Source organism: Panthera onca, chromosome B1, assembly GCF_046562875.1.
Source record: "Panthera onca isolate mPanOnc1 chromosome B1, mPanOnc1 haplotype 2, whole genome shotgun sequence".
Lineage (NCBI taxonomy): Eukaryota > Metazoa > Chordata > Mammalia > Carnivora > Felidae > Panthera > Panthera onca.
This window is the reverse complement of record NC_138342.1, coordinates 45,097,132-45,119,475: the sequence shown is the minus strand read 5'-3', so window position 1 is coordinate 45,119,475 and position 22,344 is coordinate 45,097,132. Positions and strand designations below refer to the sequence as shown.

Here is a 22,344-nt window from a genome sequence, read left to right as displayed (position 1 = left end):
GGGGCTCGAACTCACGGACCGCGAGATCGTGACCTGGCTGAAGTCGGACGCTTAACCGACTGCGCCACCCAGGCGCCCCAAGCCAAAATTCTTTTTAAGCAGTATTCTAAGAATTTTTTTAATCACATGTATATTTTTAGAAATTTTGTTTTGTCTCTTATTTTGCTGAGGTTATTGTTAATTAATTTTATCAGGTGATGTTTAAAAGTGTGCTGCCTGTGTAAATATTCAAAATGTGAAACTCAGTAACGGCTTTTGAAGATGTTCTTGATTTGATGGTTTTTAATATATCTCCCATGGATTTTTTTTTTTTTTTTTATTACACTGGTGTTTATATCTTGTGAAGGTGGCAAAAACAGAGTGTGTTTTCTTGATGATGAAATGATAGTACCGCTTGGCACAATGCGAGCCACGGGAGATTTGGTGATGGTGAAAGATGGAGAGATGTTTTTCCTGGGACGAAAGGACAGTCAGATCAAACGATATGGCAAACGTCTTAACATTGAATTTGTGCAACAAGTAAGACTATTTAAATATTAAATATCTACTAACATATGTAGGTATTAAAGGTAGCCACCACCAATTTTCTGTACTGGGGTTCTCTATTAGTATTATTTAAACCTAAGATTTTTGTATTAATAATGAATTGCAATAAAAGATATGACTAATTCAGTGTGGCCCTTCAGCATAAAGAGATGGTTGTTTTTTAAATAAGTGACAGAGTGAATTTTAACAACTGAAAATAATGGTTTACTTTGCTCTGGGAGCTATTATTTTGAAAAACATTAAGAACCCAGTGTGCTGGCTACAGTAACAGTAATAATCAATTTTTTAAAAATCTCTAGCTATTTTACAGTTTAATTTGTGTTGATTTCAGACATAAGAAGTTTGAGCATTTAGGAAGTTTGCTTTTAAATGTCCTCTGACAAATTGGGATAATCTCTCTCACAGATTGCTGAAGGACTTCAGCAAGTAGAGTCCTGTGCAGTTACATGGTATAATCAGGAAAAATTAATTCTGTTCATGGTGTCCAAAAATGATGTAGTAAAGGAATACATCTTTAAAGAACTGCAGGAACATCTTCCAAGCCATGCCATCCCGGATGAACTTGTGTTGATTGATTCTCTACCATTTACATCTCATGGTAAAATCATTTGAAGCAGATGTGTTTCAGCGCCAAGTGAATACTAATTGTATTCATAACTAGTTTAAAGGCTTCTTAATTCTTATTCTAAGTAATACTGGCATATGTTGAGGTAGACCCTCTGTTAAGTACTTTGTATAATTAACCCACTTTATTTATCTCTAGAAAATCCTGGGAGTAGGTTGTATTATTCCCATTTACAGATAAGGAAAATAAGGCTTAAAGAGGTTAAGTAATTTTGACAAAATTATATTGCTGGTTAGTGGTAGAATTGAAATTGTAAGACTGATTTCAGAACATATGCTCCTAATGACCACATTGCCTTTCCAATTTTATCTTTATCTAATATTTACATCAAAACGCAGTAATTGCTCAGTTGGTAGGACCATTTCTTTAACTCTTTAAGATAAACACTAGCTCCTCCTTTCTTCTTTTCTTATCTGTTACCTACTACATTTTTTGTAGCATGGGACTGCTTTCTTTAGAACTGATTTTCCTATCACAAACTATTCTATAGGAATTCTAACTTTTACAGTGAAAAATGTATGTATTCTTCTTATAACTAATGAAGATAGTAGAAAGGGTTTGTGCTGAAATTTTAAAATTATTTCTCTTTTAAGGCAAAATTGATGTTTCTGAGTTAAACAAGATATATTTAAACTATATAAACTTGAAGTCTGAGTGTAAACTCAATGGAAAAGAGGAACTTTGGGAAAAATTACAGCATTTGTGGAAGGTACAACTTTTTAATTTTTTTTAATGTTTATTTTTTAATTTTCTTTAATGTTTATTTATTTTTGAGAGACAGAGACAGCATAAGCAGGGGAGGGGCAGAGAGAGAGGGAGACACAGAATTGGAAGCAGGCTCCAGGCTCTGAGCTGTCAGCACAGAGCCTGACACGAGGCTCAAACTCATGAGCTGTGTGATCATGACCTGAGCCGAAATTGGCCATTTAACCTACTGAGCCACCCAGGCACCCCTTAAATGTTTATTTTTGAGAGAGTGCACGTGCTTATGCGTGAATGAGCTTGAACAGGAGAGGGGCAGAGAGAGAGAGGGAGACAGAGGATCCAAAGGGGCTCCATGCAGAGAGCCTGATGCGGGGCTTGAACTCACGAACTATGAGATCATAACCTGAGCTAAAGTCAGATGCTTAACCAACTGAGCTACCCATGCTCCCCATGGTTCAATTTTTAAGATACAAATTTGTTTTTCTGAAGAGGTCATGTTATATTTTTTGGGAATGTTAGCATCCTAGTAAGTGTGATAAACTTTTCTAAGAATTATTATTAATGCCCAAATGTTAAGTAATATACTTTTGTTTATTCAATTTATATTAAATTAAGAGTTCTCTAGGTTAATATCAAGCCTCCCTCGCCATAAAGAAATTTATTGGAAGTGAGGTAGACACAAAGGCACAGGAAGACAAGACCTATCTTGACATAACTTTTCCCTAATGGGGCAGTGGGAGTGCAGTGCTTGTCAGAGTTGAGAAAATGGCCAAATCTTGGTATAGTACAATCTGTGGCATAAGGACTTATATCCTTATTCTGGAAGAACTAGCAGTAACAACACATATGTTTCTGCTTAATGGAATTTGTATATACAGATCTTCCTCAACTTATGATGGAGTTACATGGTGATAAACCTAGTGTAGGTTGAAATTTTCCTAAGTCAAAATGCATTTAATACACCTACCGAACATCATAGCTTAGTCTAGCCTACCTTAAGTGTGCTCAGAACACTTACATTAGCCTACAAGTGGACAACATCTGACACAAAGCCCTGTGTATAATAAATTGTTGAATATCTTACATGTAAGTTATTGAATACTATACTGAAAGTGAAAAACAGAATAGTTGTGTGGGTACAGAATAGTTCTAAGCATATCAGTTGTTTTGTGATCACATGGCTGACTGGAAGCTGTGGCTCTTAGCTGCTGCCCAGCATCATGAGATAATGCATGTCGCTTGACTGGGAAAAGATCAGAATTTGAAGTACAGTTTCCCTTGAATGTAATTAATTGTTTTTGCATCATTGTAAAGTTAAGATATCTTAAATCATTGTAAGTTGGGGGTTCTGTGTGTGTGTGTGTGTGTGTGTGTGTGTGTGTGTGTGAAACAATTTAAATTTATTTTGAAATATATGTGTATATGTATATATATGTATATATGTGTATATATATGTATATACATATATATTACATTACAATTTAAATTTATTTTGAAATATATGTATATATATGTATATATGTATATACATATATTTATATATATTACAACCATAGGTCAGTACAGTTTTTCTTACAAATGTGGAGTTTTCTGAAGGGTTCTGAAAAGAGGATATAATTATATAGTTTTGTTTGAAAATAAAGGATATTCTGATAAAACTCTTATCTGCTTCATTTTTAGATTCTTAGAAAATAATTTCAATTTATATGAAGCAAATGAAGACAAAGATTGTTCCCATATTATATAAATATTAGATATTAGTATCTTGTGGACTTTATAATTAATAAGTCATGTTTTTATAATTCTAGGCCCTATTTTATGGGTGGGGAAATCACTCTAAAGGGAAATATAATTTGCAGTTTTATAGTGAGTTTGTGATAAAATTGGTGGCATGGTGATGGTTCCCTTTACTATAAAGAAAATAATTTTAAAATTTAATTATTAAAAATATTTGTTTTGTGTGTCTTTTGTTCATATCATTAATGTAAGTACTATCCTTTATATATTACCTATAAATTGGTTGAATGTTTTGGTTTTAGGTCTTTACCACATTTCTCCCTTTTCTCCTCTATAGTCTATTCTGAGTCTCTCAGAACATCCTTTGAAGGTTCCTGATGAGTCACTCTTCCTAAATAGTGGTGGAGATTCCTTAAAGTCCATACGGCTCCTCAATGAGATTGAAAAACTAGTTGGCACATCAATACCTGGGCTTCTGGAAATTATTCTTAGCAGTTCCATTTTAGAGATTTACAATCACGTCCTTCAAACGGTGTTTCCAGATGAAGATCTGCTGTATAGCAAGAATTATGCCATGAAAAGAAAATTCAGCGATATTAATCAAGAGGAAATCAGTGGAAAATCTTTACCTCAGAAATCTGTCCTGACTTTAAGTTGTGACAATGAGCTAGCTGCTTTTATTGCAGTGAGCAGAGGGAGTCAGATTTTGTCTCTGAATTCGGAGTTTTTAACTAAGTTAGGACTTGGCTCTTCAGCCCGTTCTTCCGATTTAATTTCACAGACTAACATTCAGAATGTGACAAGCCTAAATCCTTCAGCTCTTACTGGGAAGTCAAAAGATCCATCCTGTGTTGCAGAAGTTTCTCACGAGGGAACATCTGTGATAGAAGCCAAGAAAATGGAGCTTCATGTGAGGTGGAGGATGGACACAGGCAAATGTGTGGATGCTTCCCCTCTGGTTGTCATCTCCACTCCTGCTAAGCCCTCTGTAACTGTGTACATTGGCTCCCATTCCCACAGAATGATGGCAGTTGACCTTTACTCTGGGAAGGTGAAATGGGAACAGATTTTGGGAGGTCGAATTGAATCCTCAGCATGTGTATCTAAGTGTGGAAACTTTATTGTAGTGGGTAAGTTTCCATATGATAATGCTAGTAGGAGCAAGTTAAATTTAAAAATCTATGTATGGTAGCTTTGGTTGTTGTCAATTATGGTTACCCACATGCTAATTCACAGTGTGGGTCTTGGGTCATAGTCTCTGGATTTGAACCTAGCTCTAAAACTGCTATCAGCTTTGTGAACTTTGACAAGTTGCTGGACCTTTTAGGACCTTAGTGTTCTTATGACCTTTAGGACTTAGTGTTCTTAGTTTTATAATAAATAAAACCCGTTGCATCATAAATTGTCCCCAAACTTAATGGTTTAGGGTAGCAAATATCTCACAGTTTCTGAGGTCAGGAATTTAGGAGTAGCTTAGCTGGGAGTCCTGGCTCAGGGTTTCCCATGTGGCTGCAGCCATCTGAAGGCTTGACTGGGCTGAAAAATCTTCCAAGACAGCTATCTCATACTGCTGCTGGCAGAAGGCTTCAGTTCTTGGCCGGTTCGTGGCAGGAAGCTTCTGTTCTTGTCACATGGACCTCTCTGTAGGCTGCTTGAGTGCTCTCACAACCTGGCAGCTGACTTCCCTCAGACTGAGTGGGGGAGGGGGGCCGGTGGGGAGGGGCGGAGCAAGGCAGTACTTTTAGGACCTCGTTTCCAAAGTTGCATACCATCATTTTTGCTTGTGTTCATTAGAAGCACATCATTAAGCCTGGCCTATACTCAAGGGGAGGGGAATTTAGGCTCCATCTCTTGAAAGTAAAAGTGTCAGAGAATTTGTGGACAGATTTTAAAACCACTACAATCATCATAGAGCTTTTGTTTGTTTTTATTTTAATTCCAGTGTGGCTAACACAGTGTTATATTAGTTTCAGGTGTACAATAGAGTAATTCAACAATTTTATATGTTACTTAGTATTCGTCATAAGTGTACTCTTAATCCCCATCCCCTATTTTACCCATCCCCCCACCCAGCTCCCCTCTGGTGACCATCAGTTTGTTCTCTCTAGTTAAGTATCTGTTTCTTGGTTTGTCTCTTTTTTCCAGTTTGCTCATTTGTTTTGCTTCTTAAATTCCACATACATCATAGAGCTTTTGAGAGGATTGAGATAATTGCTTATAAATCCTTTAGTACATTGCTAGGTACAGACTGAGGGCTCATTAAATGTTGTTAGCTACTAGCTGCTAATCATTTTCATTAAAGTATAGGTGACTTTTACTTTACTAAATATGGGGTCCAGGTGTAATGCCTCTCCTTGACTACCATTGTCTTTACTCCCCCTACTACATTAAGTTTTACTTTATATGCTTGTGGAATCTTGTGCTGAGTGCTTAGGAATATGCCTCCCTACTTGTGCTATCCTAGCTAGGATCTACTTGAATCTGAGTTTGATCCTTCCCTTTTGCCCACATACATTTTGAAAATATGCTACCGGGAACTTTCAGTTATATATGTGAATGAGCATGAATAATTTCCATCCATGAAAGTCAGCTTGTTGAAGTTACTGTTTGCATCCCAAGTTTCTAGACTCAAAGCCTGGGACACATGGGGGTCTAGACATTTTTAAATTAAGATCTAATTTATATACAGGAAAACTTGCCCTCTTTAGTTTACAGTTCTGTGTTTTGACAAATGTGTACTGTCATGTAACCACTACCAAATGAAGAGTTCATTACTCAAAAGGTCTGTGTCACTTGTAGGCTTCCCTTCCCCTACCCCTAACCCCAGGCAACCACTGATCTGTTTTCTGTCCCACTAGTTTTACATTTTCTAATTTTTGCTTTTGAGTCTGGATTCTCCTACTTAGCATGTGTTTGAGATTCATCCTTATTATTGAATGTATCCAGTTTCTTTTTATTGCTGAATATTCTGTTGTCTGGACAAATCATACTCTATTCACATTTGGGTTGTTTCCAGTTTTTCACAATTACAAATAAGACTGATATAAGCATTTGTAAGCAGGATATTGTATGAATATAAGTTTTTAATTTCACTTGGGTCAGTACCTAGGAGGGGGAGATTATGCAGTAAGTATAGCTTTAACTTTGTAAGAAATTGCCAAAATATTTTCTTGGTGACTGAGCCATTTTGCCTTCCCACCACCAGTGTATGAGAGGTCCAGCTGTTCCACATCCGTGCTAGTACTTGGTATTGTCAGTTTGAAAATCTTTTTATTTTAGCCAGTCAGATTGTTATGGTGTAGTATTTCATTATGGCTTTATTTTTTATTTTAGAGAGAGTGAGCAGGGGAGAGGGGCAGAGGGAGAGAGAGAGAGAGAGCATCTTAAGGAGGCTCCATGCTCAGTGCAGAATCAGATGTGGGGCTCAATCCCATGACTCTGGGATCATGACTTGAGCTGCAATCAAAAGTCAGACATTCATTATGGTTTTTTGTTTCTTTGTTTAGATTGTTAAGTTTATTTATTTTGAGAGAGAGGGAGAGGGAGAGAGGGAATCCCAAGCAGGCTTCACATTGACAGTGCACAGCTCGAACCCACAAACTGTGAGATCATGACCTGAGCCAAAGTCAGACACTTAACTGAGTTAAAACTGTGGTTTTAATTTGCATTTCCCTAGTGACTAATGACGTATTTTTTATGAATTTATTTGCCATCTGTATATCTTTTATGACTTTTCAGATTTTTTGCCCATGTTTTAAGCTGCTATATTTGTTTTCTTGTTGGGATCTGAGAATATTATGTATTCTGGATACAAGCCCCTTATCCATAAGTGTTTTGCATGTTTTCTCCTAGGCTGTGGCTTTTTTTTTTTTCTTTCTTTCATTAACATAATGTCTTTTGAAGAGAAGTTCTTAATTTTAATGAAGTCCAGTTTATCATTTATTTTCTTTTCTGGATCATGCTTTTGGTGTCCTAGCCAAGAACGTTTTGCCTGACCCAAGGTCACAAAGATTTTCTTCTGGAAATGAACTGAAGGAAATTTTTCATTACCCAACTGAGTCCTGGGGTACTTCACTGTGTAGGACATTTTTCTTCACCATAACTAAGAAGGCCACTTTCTTGCTACTAAGTAGTAACTGCTAGAAAGAAAACAGCACTGCAGTTACTCTGGAATTGGGCCTCAAATGAGCAGCAGTGGTTATATGGATAGGCAGAGTCATGTAAAGAGTGGTGGACCAGTGCCCAAAATCAGCTTGCCCTGATTTACATCCACTGCAGGGAACATGAGTGATCTTCACTCTGTAGGTTTTGACCACGCCTACTGTCGCCTGAGTTATTCTGGCTACACCAAGTCAGGAACTCCTGCCCTAGCTTCTCACCTGTTGTAGCAGTTTGGGAAAAGCAGTCTGCTATAGTAGTTAAGTGCATAGGCTCTGAAGCTGGACTTCTTAGATTCAAATCCTGGCTCACCCACATGTCAGCTGAGTAGTTTTACCCTAGTAAAACTGTCTGTGCTTCCTTTTGTCATCTGTAAACTGCAGATATAACACTTCACAAGGTAAAAGCTCAATAAATGTTAGCTATTGTTAATGTTAGCATTTCTTGAACACCTGTGCACTGGGTATTCATATTATCTTTTTAAAAAATATTTTATTTATTTATCTTGAGAAAGAAAGAGCAAGTGGAGGAGAGGCAGAGATGGAGAGAGAAAGGATCCCAAGCAGGCTGTGCATCATCAGCACAGAGCCCAATATGGGGCCCAATGAAGAGCCCGACACTCACGAACCATGAGATCATGACCTGAGCCAAAATCAAGAGTTGGATGCTCAACCAACTAAGCCATGCAGGCACCCTTTAATCCATGTTATCTTAATTATTACAATAACACTGGAGTAGATGTGTCCACATGCAGGAAAAAATCTGAGGCTCAGCGATGCTGGGTAATTTGCCCAATGATGGCCATGAAGAGATTTGATTCCAGGTCTGTCAAAATCTCTCTTCTGCACTGTGCTTCATTGTTTTCTCAGTAGTGAAGCACTTTATGGTACTTTAAAAACAAAATGAGGTATACCTACTAGTAGGTATTTTTACAAGTGATTTCTGTTTGGTTTTCTGCTTTACATTGCTGAAGTTTAAACCTGAGCTGAACATAGTAGTACACATAAAGAGCATCAAATATAAATAAATGGTCATGGTTTAGGCTAAAGAATTATTCTCTGGTGATGTATCTAAATCTCTTTTGTATTTTGTTTCCCAACAGGCTGTTATAATGGGTTAGTTTATGTTCTGAAAAGTAATAGTGGAGAAGAATACTGGATGTTTACTACCAAGGATGCTGTCAAAAGCTCAGCAACCATGGATCCAACCACAGGACTCCTTTACATTGGATCTCATGACCAGCATGCATATGCTTTAGATATTTATGTGAGAAACCTCATCAGTTTCTTATAAGCTTAGAAGAGTAGGACACTGTCAAGTGCTCTTGACTAAAGCGGGGCCGGTATTCACTCTTCCCCTAAGTTTAGCATTGCGGTCTGGGAAGAACGAGTTAATTAACAGTCTTAGTATCTTAAGACATTTTTAACATCCTTACCAGATTTTCACAAATAAATTTGTTACTCAGAGTTTTTAAATCTAAAGAGCTTAGAATTACCATCTTGACAATATAAAGAATCACAAAGGGAAAAATATCAATAAGACCTGATAAGTTGGGGAAAACCATTTGAAGCAAATGTGACAGAGTTAAGATTCATTTATAAGAATAAATGGAAGAACAAACACAAATTATAAACACCCAGATAGAAAAATAAACAAGGAATATAAACATAAAAGACCCCAAAGAAGAAGTGTCTAGTAAATGTATTTAAATGTTTCCTATCTTTAGTAATCAAAGGATTGAAAATTTAAACTACATGATAGATAACCAGATAGTATTAGACCAGAATATGTTAAATGCTGGTGAGGGGTGGGGGGTGCACTGTAACTAGTGAAGTCTCTGAAGAAAACAGTTGGGCCACAGCTAACTTTCATATCCTTTGATTCAGTAAAATTCTTCTTCTAGGATTCTATCCTGCCAAAGTAATCAGAAACATGGACAGTTATGTGCACCGAGATGTCTATTACTAGGTTTTGTTTATGATACCATGAAATTAGTTTGAAACAAGTTTCAGTGATAAGGTAGAGAAATAATTTTATGTTCAGATGAGATATTATGCATTAAAGTAATAGAGTTTTACCAAGTAAATGAGCTAAATTAGATGCCAGTATATATTCAGAATGATCTCAACTATATTAAACTATTGTATGTCCCAAAAAGATCAAAAGGGAAAATGCTGAAATATTTACAGTGGTTCTCTCTGGGTGGTCTTTGTAATCTTTATACTAACTTGAATCTCTACAGTGAGACTGTATTACTTTTATACTAAGAATAAAAATTTACATTAATTAAATAGAGGTGATATGAGAAATCGGATATGTAGATTTGTTAACCACCAGCAGAAACCAATTAATTTGTTTTCTTATTTGCAGAAAAAGAAGTGTGTTTGGAAGTTAAAATGTGGAGGAACTGTCTTTTCATCCCCTTGTTTGAGCCTGATACCACATCATTTATATGTGGCTACACTGGGAGGCCTGTTACTGGCTATAAATCCTGTAGGCATAAAATAACATATATTGATTTTATTATTTGTCTTGAATGTTTTATTTTTGCTTTGAATTCTGAAAAATTGAAGTATTTAAAAAAAATTTTAAGTTTATTAATTTGAGAGAGAGACCGTGTGAGTGGGGGAGGGGCAGAGAGAGGGAGACCGAGAATCCCTATCAGGCTCCACACTGCCAGTGCAGAGCCCAGTGCGGAGCCGGAACCCATGAAACCGTGAGATGTTGACTTGAGCCAAAACCAAGAGTCAGATGCTTAACTGACTGAGCCACCCAGGTGCCCCCTAAAGTAGTTTTTAATTAACTATAGTCCAGCTTTCACTGGACCAGAACTCCTTAAAAATGATTGATATGAAGATAGAAGTTCTATGTATGTCTTTGATCTGTTTTTTTAAATTGGTAGAATTTTCTCAGTCATATTAAAACTTAGAATAGTTTAAGGATAGATCTTATGTTCTAATTATATCCTGGTTTTATTGTACGTTTTTATTTCACCTCTTATAAAGAGCACTGATTAATTTTATAGCTGTGTATATGTATGCTAGCTTCATTTATGATATCAGCATGTCATTATAGCACTTTCTGATGTTTATAGCTTTGCCCCTGGGAGATTTTATGAGTTTGTTTCATAAAGGGTAATTGATTAGTAATATAATTTAAATGCTGTGAATTGCTTTTGCTCATGGCAGGCCACTGGGAACACAGTTTGGAAACATTCCTGTGGAAAACCACTCTTTTCTTCTCCACGGTGTTGCCTACAGTATATTTGTATTGGGTGTGTAGATGGAAATTTACTCTGCTTTACTCACTTTGGAGAACAGGTAAAAAATTTCTGGTTCCATTTTACATTATCTTTCTCAAAGTCATAATAGTTGGTGACAACTGAAGTAAAATTGTAAACATCACTTAAGTCATTGTATTGAAAACTAGTTTGATTTTAATTGTCAAGCCACAGGTTTCTTAATTTTGGAATGAGAGTATAGTAGATTGAAAAGATTCAAACACTGTTTTATTTGTGCCCTCCCCCAATTTTTTTTAAAGTTTATTTATTTTGACAGAGAAAGTGGGGTAGGGAGGGAGAGAAAGAATGCTAAGCAGGTTCTGTGCTGGTAGCACAGAGCTGGATGCAGGGCTCGAACTTATGAACCTGACCTGATCATGAGCTGAGATACAGTTAGACACCTAACCAACTGAGCCATCCAGGCACCCTGCCCTCCCCCAATTTTAAAAACTTGACCAGTTTTTGGGCGTCTGGGTGGCTCAGTCAGTTGAGCGTCCGACTTTGGCTCAGGTCATGATCTTATGGTTCATGAGTTCGAGCGCCCTGTTGGGCTCTGTGCTGACAGCTCAGAGTCTGGTACCTGCCTTGGATTCTCTCTCTCTCTCTCTGTCCCTCCCCCACTCATGCTTTGTCTATCAAAAATAAACATTAAACAAACAAAAACTTTACCAGTTTTTAGGCAATTTTATTATAATTTCTATTGAGGTTTTGAACATTTATTTATTTATTTTGAGAGAGAAAGAGAGAGCATGAATGGGTTAAGGGCAGACAGAGAGAGATGGAATCCCAGGCAGGCTCCGTGCTGCCAGCACAGAGCCTGATGTGGGGCTCGAACTCACAAAACTGAAATCATGACCTGAGCCGAAATCAAGAATCTCACACATTTAACCGACTGAGCCACCGCGGCACCTCAAGGTTTGAACATTTAAAGATGCCCCTGCTTTTTCTATGAAAACCAAAATAGGTGGCATAACCCAAATTGCATTGTATGAAGTGCCATCTTCAACTTCATGACTGGCAGGGTAGGCTTCTTCTGCATTACATTAGGTCTTTTTTTTGGGGGGGGGGGGGGAGGATAATCTCCACTTCTTTATCCGCAAGTGACTATCACTGGTGGCCCAACTGCTGCTGTAGGTTTGATGTTGGGGACTATTTGTATACTTGAGAGAGTGCTAACTCCACCCTGAGTTAGCCCAGTGGTGGCCAGTGTTGCTCTGGTGCTTTTTATTCTACTTTCACTCTGCCTGGCCTGGCAGTTCCTTGATGTGGGACAATTACTTTGTGATGAGATCTTTTGTGATGTTCACTTAATATTTTTCCTTACAAAATAGTTTGAACATATTCTCACCTTTAGATTCCTAAGAAGTAAGAAGAGGCAAGTACTGTTACTCCTATTTTTTTGGGTGAACCATAGATGAAAATGATTTTTCCAAGTGAGGGACAGAATTAAGATTACAAATCCTGTTTCATGAAGATGCCCACTGTTCTCATTTTGTTTGCTTTTTATTCTGCTTTTACTGTAAACACTACCTTACTTAGACTTGTGCCTTTTCCTTCTTTTCTTCAAAATATTGGCCGACAGGTTTGTCTGTGGTACCTTTAAAATAAGTAGAGAGTATATATCTACAGGCAGACACACAACTCATGGCTTTTTGTTTAAACCTTTAATTTGAATTATTGCACATAAATTTTCCTTTTCAGTCACTTCCATCTCCTTACATTAGGAGAATAGAAGAAGATCTAGTTTTTAATAAGATACATTGAAAACTGAGTGTAGTTATATCTTTGAACTTAGTGTCTCTGAACATAATAGTAATAGCTTGCTCTTGAATGGGGTTCAAATTAGTTTTATTTCATCATATTCTGCATAGCAGTGACTCATGTAGTATGAACACTCCAGTGTATTTTGTTCTAGATTTTACCACTGGGAATAGAGGTATAATTTGAGAATGCTACTTTTCAGAAAAAGCCATTATTTCCTCTCTCTGTGTGTAGTAACCATTTAATAGCTTACATTTCTATTAAGAATTTCCTAAAGCTTTACACGACAATTGTTGAACTTAGATGAATTATTTTTGCCTTTCTCGTCCTTCAGGTTTGGCAGTTCTCTACCAGTGAACCAATCTTTTCATCCCCATGTACCTCAGCATCAGAGCAAGAAATATTTTTTGGTTCCCATGATTGCTTTATCTACTGTTGTAATATGAAAGGTCACCTCCAGTGGAAATTTGAAACTACTTCCCAGGTGTATGCGACACCGTTTGCTTTCTGTTACCAAGATTGTAGCAATGAAATGTTGCTGGCAGCAGCATCTACTGATGGGAAACTGTGGATCTTGGAATCTAAGAGTGGACGATTGCAAAGTGTGTATGAACTTCCTGGACAAGTCTTTTCTTCTCCTGTGGTCTGGGAATCAATGCTTCTCATTGGATGTAGAAATAATTATGTTTATTGTCTGGATTTGCTGGGTGGACATCAAATATAATCAAGTACAGTCCTTATTCGATTATCTGAGATATCTGAAAATATTTTATCGTTACAGAACATTTGGATTAGTCTTATTTTATACTAAAGATTATTTTTGCTTAAGAAACTTGTCTATGACATTTTATTGGAGAATGATCATATTTTACTTCCTATAGCGGAACAAATGCTTTTAAAAGGAATTATAGAACAAAAACATCAATTTATTTAGTAGCACTCTTTGAATTAGGCTATGGATATTTTACTTTGGGCTTTTTTCTTTTTTTTATAGACTTCTGTGAAAAAGAAGATCAGAGTTTACTTGGTGGGTTAAAAACTCAGTCCATGATGTAATACACCATTTACTTATTTACAGTGAGATCTATTAACGAAAGGTTTTCAGAGGTAGGATGTTTTTTATTAAATTAGGTTCCTTATTTAGTATGTTTAAGTGAACAAAATACCAGTATTGAACTATATCTATGTATATATTTATCTGTCTTCCTATAATAGTTTCTTTGATTTATCCTCTTTTTTCCATTTTTGATATACAAATCTTGATGAATATTTTTGTGTCTGTATTTCTCAATTTATTAGATTTTGTGATTGTATGTCCTTTTTTCACTGGCTTGGAGGTAGGAAACACAACAAAAACCAGGAAAGAAAAAACTCTATGTACTTTTAAGTGTCCTGATTCTCTTAATGTGTATGGTTTGGGGCTGGACCTGCTTCTCCAGTGCCATAGACCTTTGCTTATACCTGCATTTGCTTGGTATGAAGTTGCCCCTGGTGAATTATAGCTCCTCCTGGGAGCCAGGCCCTGTATGCGGTCTCCTCTTGCACCTGGGCTTGGTCCATGATTTGCTTTAACCAATAGAATGCAGTGGAGGTGACACTAATGTCACTTCTGAGCCCAAGATTTAAGAAGGGCTGGGCACTTCTGCTCTCATGGGATCCCAGAGCTGCCACATGAGAAGTCTGGCAGCTAGACGGAGAGGCCATGTCGTGAGGGAATGGCCCTGACGTTTACTAAGAAAACCAAGGAAGCCAGAGAACCAAGGACAGGTGAAGCCCTACACATGTGGCCCCCAGCATTCCAGCCAGCCCCCAGCTATTCAGGCCATTCTGGTGCCAGACATTTAATTTCTCACCCATAGAATCCTGAGAAATAATAAAATGGCAGTTGTTTTAAGCCACTAAGTTTTAGGGTAGTATGTTAGAGTAGGGAGTTTTAGGTGGTAGCAGCAGGGATCACTGGAGCAGAAGTTACGTCATCTTCTTTTCCATGTCACTTAAATTACTCAGATGAAAAAATGTCTCAATTTTCCTTGAAATTTCACGATATAATAGCTCAGGTAATAAAGCAGCTTTTTTTTTGCTATGGTACTATGAATTTAGCCACTAGTGGTAGTAATAAGAACTATTTAGGGCATATTACATCCCAGACACTTGTGCTCAGGCACTTAATAAAGTAACAAAAATGTATCCTGTTGTTCACCTTCCCTTTTCTACAGTCAACTGTGGTATCATTTAACTGGTCCATTTATTCATCAGTAAAGTCTCAAATATCAGACATGCCAGAGTCCTTGGCTGCAAGCTATAGAAGTCAACTTAGGCTATTTTAAGCAGAAAAGAATTTTTAAAAAGAATATTGAATAGCTTGGAGATTTGCAACAAGGGCTAGAGCTATACAGCCAGGAACAATGAATGCCTGAAATCAGCATGACTGTGGCCTGGAGAAGACACAGCTGCTGTTCTTGAACCTCTAAATGCTCAGACCACTAATGCTAGATACACAGTTACCCACCACTGTAAGACTTCCTCATTGATTTCAACTGGGAGACAAATTCAGAGTCTCTTCCAATTTTAAGTGAAACAGGTTCCATGCCCCTGATAGAGTACAAGAGCACATATCAGGCATTTCATCTTTGGTGGTGGGAGGTGAGTGCAAGACCCATGAGTTGGGAGATTTCCCCAAACCTAGAGTGGGGATTGAGGTACAGACTGGTCAAAAAGAACAACATCTCTTCTGCCAAGTTTTAGATCAGTGCTTCTTAAATCTTTTTTTTTTTTTTTTTTTTTTTGAGAGTGAGAGACATAGAGGGAGACAGAATCTCACAAGGGACAGAGAGAGTGTGGAGCTCAAAGTGGGGTTCAAACTCACGAACCATGAGATCATGACCTGAGCCAAAGTTGGATACTTAACCAACTGTACCACCCAGATGCCCCCAGTGCTTCTTAAATCTTAATGTATTAACCACCTGAAGCTCTTGTTAGAGTGAAATGCACGTTAACAGTTGAGAGGGCTGAAAGTGTGTTTTGCTGGGCCATAATGGAACCTGAGGCAAAAAGAAAAACCAGCAATACTGATCCTGTCTTTATTTAAAATTTTGATAATTGTTCATGTTGGAATTTGTATGAATTTTTATTTTATTAAGTAATCTCTAGGCCCAGTTTAGGGCTTGAGCCTACAACCCTGAGATCAAGAGTCACATGTTCTACTGACTGAGCCAGCCAGGCACCCCAAGTACTAATATATATTATATATATTATATATAGTACCTATATATAATATACATTATATATAGTACCTATATATAATATACATTATATATAACATATAATGTATATATATTGTATATATATAATGCATATATTTGTATATAATTGTATATATATAATGTATATTATATATAGACATACATACTATATATACTATATATATAATACTGTATGAAAATAGTATTTTTCTTGATTACATAGTTTGTGGCACCCAAGATGAATGCCTCACATCACTCACTTGGCCCTAGTGCAGGCCTGTGAGTCAGTAGGTCTGGCCTGGGACCCTAAGCTGCCTTTCAGAAGGTCTCAGCTCTCTCAGCTCCAGCCACTGTTGCTGTTCTGGGGCCCATGTGTTGTGTAAGGAGGCTGTAAGATTGTTTTGTCTGGGATGCCGATCATTCAATTCCAATTTAGGATGGAGATAAACATTTTATTTGCCCCTACTCATTACTTATCTCTAAAACACCTTGTAAAAAATGTAAGGTAGCACATAAAATGCCTTGAAATTTTTCTTTCTCAACAAAAGCTATATGAGCTTGCTTATAGTCATTGAAAATAGTAAAAACTTCAACTTGAAAAGGAAATTCCATCAGTGCTGAAGATCTTGTATGTATTTTTTATTGAAAGATCTCTTTCCTTCAGTAATGGACATTTTACATTAAAACTTTATACAACCAAAAATCTCAAAATAATATTAAAATCACACTATTTTTCATTGTTGTCTCTACTTAATTTTATTATTGGTTAAAAATATTGCAAGACACTGTAACTAATGTTTCTGCTTTAAAATAAGCAATTAAACTAAATGTCACAAGAAGAGACAATGAATACATACTATAATTTGCTGATAACTGGCTAAAATGATAATTAATAGTAATTAACGTGTAAGAAACAATTGCACTTGAAAAATTAAAAAAGTAAACAAAAACTCTCTATATATGCTTATGAACAGAGTTAATCTGTTAACCTTGCCAAGAGAAGTATGTGTTTCAAGTTTAAAAAAAAATTTAACATAGCAATCATTGATTTAAAAAAAAAAAACCTGTTTTTGTTTTGAATTTCCCCCATAGTTTGTTAATCAGAAAAGACTGCAGCACAACTAAAGCAAAATAACACTTCATTGGTATTTAGTGCAATTTGGAGTCATTTTACATGAAATATTAAACATGTACCCTTCAGGAAGTGGTTGAAAGTAAGTGCTCTGACTGTCCCTTTCCCCAGTGTACTCTTAACTTCTAAAGACTTTCATAGGAGCTTTGTGACTAAGGCGTTTCTCCTATGTGGTATGTGAGCCAGTAGAGAGTTGACTCTTCTAAGTATTCTTCTTCAGTGATCTGATTTCTTCCCCCTGTTCTCCACCCTTACTGTGGTATTATCCAAAGCTGGCAGGATGAAAGACAAAGTTTGGAAGAATTACTGTAGCACTAGAATACCAGGGCTCTAGGTGGAAAGACTGCCATTCAAAAGGGTGTTATGTTAGTAATGAAATCACTGAAAACTAACAAATGCCTACATGTTTGATTTAGAAATGAACATCAGTGTGGAAAACATGCATTGGAATATTAATTGCTTCCCGCAGGAATAAAAAAAATTCAAGTTACACTGATTCTTAACAGTCTGATCCAGTATATATATTAAATCCGACTTGCAAGAGTACAACTATCCGCTTGACCACACTTGCCAGTTGCTACCATGAGGTTGAGCCATCATTTCCAGAAGATGCCTTCTATATGGTAAATGACAGAATAATAACAGCACATTGCATGTTGAGGGAACTCAGCATGATGGATACTGATAAAATGTGTTTTTGTAGGAGAGGAAAAAGGAATGTGATTCCCCTTGCACTGAGTGAAGGATGTGTACTTGTATTGTGGAGTCAGAATCTTAAGAAAAGTTGAATATGCCGGCACCATGAAATAGAAAGTGTGGGTTTGCTGGTATGTCTATGCTTCATGCTTGCCATGTCCCTTTGGACCACGTGTGGAGCAACAAGGCCACTTTAGACTCTGAGATGTTTTTTAAAGGTAGCAAGGTGAATGCTCAAAATTATAAATGCTCTTGAACATTTGACTCTAAATATGAATCATTCAATTACGGTAAAGAAAGAAACTTTCCATAGGAAGTCCTTAGTACAAAGGCTCCAAATCTTGGCTTCCTGTCAATTTTCCCTAAAGACCTAAGGGAATATTCAGAGACATGTAATGTCAGTAGCCTCTCCTATCTTGTAATAAATGGCTGGTTTGGGGGATGGGTTATTTTTCCTCTCTCACTTTTGCTTCTTGGGGTGAAATGAGCCTCCCTTTCAGAGTTTTAAAAGCTAGATTACACTGGAAGCAGTTTACCCCAAGGTTCTCAACCTTTGGGATGTATCAGAATTCGTCTGAAGAGTTTTGCCAGAATAGACAGTCCTGGCCCATCCTCAAAGGATCTAATTTGGTAGGTAGGACTGGGATGGAGCCAGGACATCTTAAGTACCACTGCACTAGATGGGGATTCTCAGAGATGGAAAGAGAATATGTTGCTTCCTTTCTTCATGATGGTAAATAAAAATGTTGCCTAGGAGCCAACTGGGCCAAATGTTTAATATGTTCTTAAGGGAGTCCTGGTGTGGCAGGACCTGTAGAATAGCAGTGTGGTGGACATGTGCATGTTACAGTTTCAGACCAGGGAGAATTCAGAAAAGCAGACACGGAAAGAGGTGGCAGCCAGACTGTTAACTTACGATACCTAGTTACTCACTGCATTCAGGAGAATGGGCATTATTGTTTCTATCTATATGATCCTCTCTTTTACCATTACTGTAGAAAAGCAAAGAAACCACCAAACAAATGGTAGGGTAAACTGGAGTAGAGAATCACAAACCATTACAAATATTGGCAAAAGGACATGTTCTAAATGGTGTGTGGGTGTGTTATGTGTGGAGCGCTGTAGAATGGGCATGGTAGGCTCTCGTAAGAAGTTCTTAGTTTGGAGATTTTGCTTTGTGTGGTCCCTCGGATGGAATTTTCTCTTGAGAACGAGGAGGAGCTCAAGGCACCAGGACCTAGGATTGTGCAAATACACTCTTTACAAGGAACGCCACCAGTTCCGTTTCTAAACAATTATTTTAGAGCCTATAAAACATGCTGCTTTTCCCTAGCTTGGTTTCTTTACCTCATATAAAAAATAAATAACAAGGGCAAGAGAAGAGCCAATAACTGGCAACAGGAGTGGGTTAAGAGTCACTCTACTTAATGATCTGTGGACAGTCGCTCCAGGCCTTGGCTTTCCTTTTGGCCAACGCCAGCCAAGCTGGTTCTGTTGACACGGGGGCAGCGTCTGGGGTTGAGAACCTCTTGGTGACTTCTTTGACCAGCGGTGCAGGGGGAGCTGAATCCGAAATCTCCACTGAATCGTGTTTAGAAGGAAAAGGATAAGAATAAAAGTCAGAACCACATTTTGATGTATCAGAAGGGTAAGATTTCAGGGCCGGCCAACATGGCGGAAAAGTAGGGGGATCCATACTTCCCATGTCTCTCAAACAGAGAGTCTAGAAGGAAAAGAGACAGGAGTCTAACAAGGAGACACTGGGACAACCTGACGGGCTGTAGGTGGGTGATTGTGAACTGGGGGAGATAAAACGGGCCGTGTAGGCATGGAGAGGAAGGATCCTCTTCTGCAGAGAGACAAAGGGAAGAGAAAGAGTGGCTGGGGAAGTGTAGGACTGTATCTAGACAAGAGAAAAACCTCCGACCAGGATGGAGAGGGATCCCATCTCTAACTCTGGGGCCTTCGTACTGGGGCCGGCTGCCCTGTTTGTGCACCTGGGGAGGAGGGGAGCCACCCCCGGGTTTGGGAGCAGGTCAGGGACGCAGTCCACAGTAGGAGAAAGCAGTCCTCTCCCTGAAGTACTGTGGCACAGGACAAAACCAGCCTGGACAACATAGGCGCTTCCCCAGGGCTGGGGCGCATGGAGCGGGAGTTTAAATCCCAGCAAGTACCAGGGCTTGGAAGTTGGCAGAGCGAGACAGACCTCCTCATCTGTGCCCACAGCACAGCAAGGACGGCGCAGTGATTTGGGACACCGGTCAGTGGAGAAGAGGCTGGGAGGTCGCCATTTTTCTCCCCACCACGACCAAGGTGGGGCCTCAGGGATGGGTCCCTGGGGCCCACAGTGGAGGTGGGACCCGCCTACACCAAACCACGCCCCTTCATGCCAGGTAACTGCATGTCTACTGGAGTGGGATAGATGCTGAGGAACCAGATGGCCCCCTCCTCCAGACTAGTGCTGCTGCATTGCCTGGATTAATTCTAGGACAATTCTTGTTATTTAGATATATTCTTCCTTCCTTTTCTCCTTATCTATTCCCTCCTCTAGACTGGGTACTCTGGCTGTTGGTTTGTTTTAGCAGACATATTTAATCCATTCTCTTGATACATGTTCTACACCACCTCCTTTCCTTTCTCTCTCTGGAATAATCAAGCCTATAGTTTCTCTAGATAACTTTATCTTCATTTCTTTTTCTCTGCCTCCTCCTTTATTTTCCTTGCTCTCTCTCTGAATTAAGCTATTTAGTCTCTCTGCCTGGTCAATGTTTATTTTTTCCTTTACCCTGCCCCTGTCATTTCTCTCTTTGTATGTGCTCTTCCATCAGCACCACCTCCACCCTGTTCTTTACTTGTAGCTGGTGTTTCTGGTTTTTTGCTTTTTGATTGTTTTTGTTTGTTTCATTTGTGTGATTGCGTGTTTTTCTTTCCTGTTTATCTGTTTTCCTTTCCACAGCTACTTCAAGGAACAAATCAAAGCACACCTGGTGGAGGGTCCAAAACATCACTACAAGTAGGGAAATAAAATAACCAAAGTTACAACAACAGAGAGCAAGTAACTCTCCAAAACACACCTCCTGAAGGGCCAGGCCCTGGACAGTGTATGACTTCCTCTTTAATAAAGCAGTGCTCACAGGTGCAGAGCACATAACAAGCTTTTAAAACTCATAAGGGATAGAAAACTAGCCAAAATGACGAAACGGAAGAATTCTCCTCAAATTCCAGGAAGGAGTGGCCACTAAAGAATTGATCAAAACAGATATAAGCAATATAAATGAACAAGAATTTAGAAAAATAGTCATAAGATTAATCACTGGGCTTGAAAAAGGCATAGAAGACAGCAGAGAATCTACTGATGCAGAGATCAAGGAACTAAAACATAGTCATGATGAATTGAAAAATGCTATAAATGAGGTGCAAAATGGAAGCGGTCACAGCATGGATTGAAGAGGCAGAGGGGAGAAGAGGTGAATTAGAAGATAACATGGAAAAAGAGGAAGCTAAGAGATTAAAAAAAAAAGCCCAGGATCACCAGGGGAGAATTAGAGAACTAAATGATTCAATCAAATGGAACAATATCCATATCATAGGAGTTCCAGAAGAAGAAGAGAGAGAAAGAAAGGGGCTGAAGGTGTACTTGAACAGATCAGAGCTGAGAACTTTCCCAATCCAGGGAAGGAAACAGACCTTGAAATCCAAGAGGCACAGAGAACTCCCTTCAGACGTAACTTGAATCAATTTACTGCACGACGTATCATAATGAAACTGGCAAAATACAAGGATAAAGAGAAAATTCTGAAAGCAGCTAGGGATAAACAGGTCTTAACATACAAAGGTAGACACATAAGGGTAGTAGCAGACCTATCTACTGGAACTTGGCAGACCAGAAAGGAATGGCAGGAGATCTTCAATGTGATGAACAGGAAAAATATGCAACCAGTAATCCTTTATCCAGCAAGCCTGTCATTCAGAATAGAAGGAGAGATAAAGGTCTTCCCAAACAAACAAAAACTGAAGGAATTCATCCATCACAACTAAAGCAGCTCTACAAGAGATCCTAAGGGGGATTCTGTGAGTGAAATGTTACAAGGACCACAAAGTACCAGAGACATCACTACAACCATGAAACCTACAGATAACACAATGACTCTAAACCCCTATCTTTCAATAATAACACTGAATGTAAATGGACTAAATGCTCCAATCAAAAGACAGAGGGTATCAGAATGGATTAAAAAATAAGACCCATCTATTTCCTGTCTACAAGAGACCCATTTTAGACCTGAGGACACCTTCAGATTGAAAGTGAGGGGTTGGAGAACTATCTATCATGTACTGGAAGTCAAAAGAAAGCTGGAAAAGCCATACTTATTTCAGAAAAACTAGACTTTAAAGGCTGCAACAAGAGATGAAGAATGGCATTATATAATAATTATGGGGTCTATCCAGCAGGAAGAGCTAA

General features: G+C 38.1%; 2 protein-coding genes across 16 annotated transcripts in view; one reads left to right on the top strand and one right to left on the bottom strand.

The window, feature by feature from the left end:
- AASDH (aminoadipate-semialdehyde dehydrogenase) overlaps positions 1–13,958 on the top strand; it is a 44,100-nt gene extending 30,142 nt beyond the window's left edge. For 6 of the 7 annotated variants that reach the window (XM_060655715.3, XM_060655717.3, XM_060655714.3 and 3 more), the window contains 8 exons: positions 347–519; positions 952–1,144; positions 1,765–1,880; positions 3,951–4,743; positions 8,874–9,037; positions 10,142–10,264; positions 10,960–11,091; positions 13,147–13,731. In XM_060655715.3, coding sequence (XP_060511698.2) covers positions 347–519; positions 952–1,144; positions 1,765–1,880; positions 3,951–4,743; positions 8,874–9,037; positions 10,142–10,264; positions 10,960–11,091; positions 13,147–13,536 — 2,084 coding nt within the window. In that variant the 3' untranslated portion in view covers positions 13,537–13,731. Of the gene's footprint in view, positions 1–346; positions 520–951; positions 1,145–1,764; positions 1,881–3,950; positions 4,744–8,873; positions 9,038–10,141; positions 10,265–10,959; positions 11,092–13,146; positions 13,732–13,806 lie in introns of those variants that run through there. The other variant, XM_060655716.3, reaches the window with a different exon arrangement.
- Positions 13,959–19,161: 5,203 nt separating this feature from the next.
- Positions 19,162–22,344, bottom strand: part of CRACD (capping protein inhibiting regulator of actin dynamics) — a 274,714-nt gene continuing 271,531 nt past the window's right edge. For all 9 annotated transcript variants that reach the window (XM_060655695.3, XM_060655693.3, XM_060655698.3 and 6 more), the window contains one exon: positions 19,162–19,463. In XM_060655695.3, the coding sequence (XP_060511678.3) occupies positions 19,303–19,463 (161 nt within the window). In that variant the 3' untranslated portion in view covers positions 19,162–19,302. The remainder of the gene's footprint in view (positions 19,464–22,344) is intronic.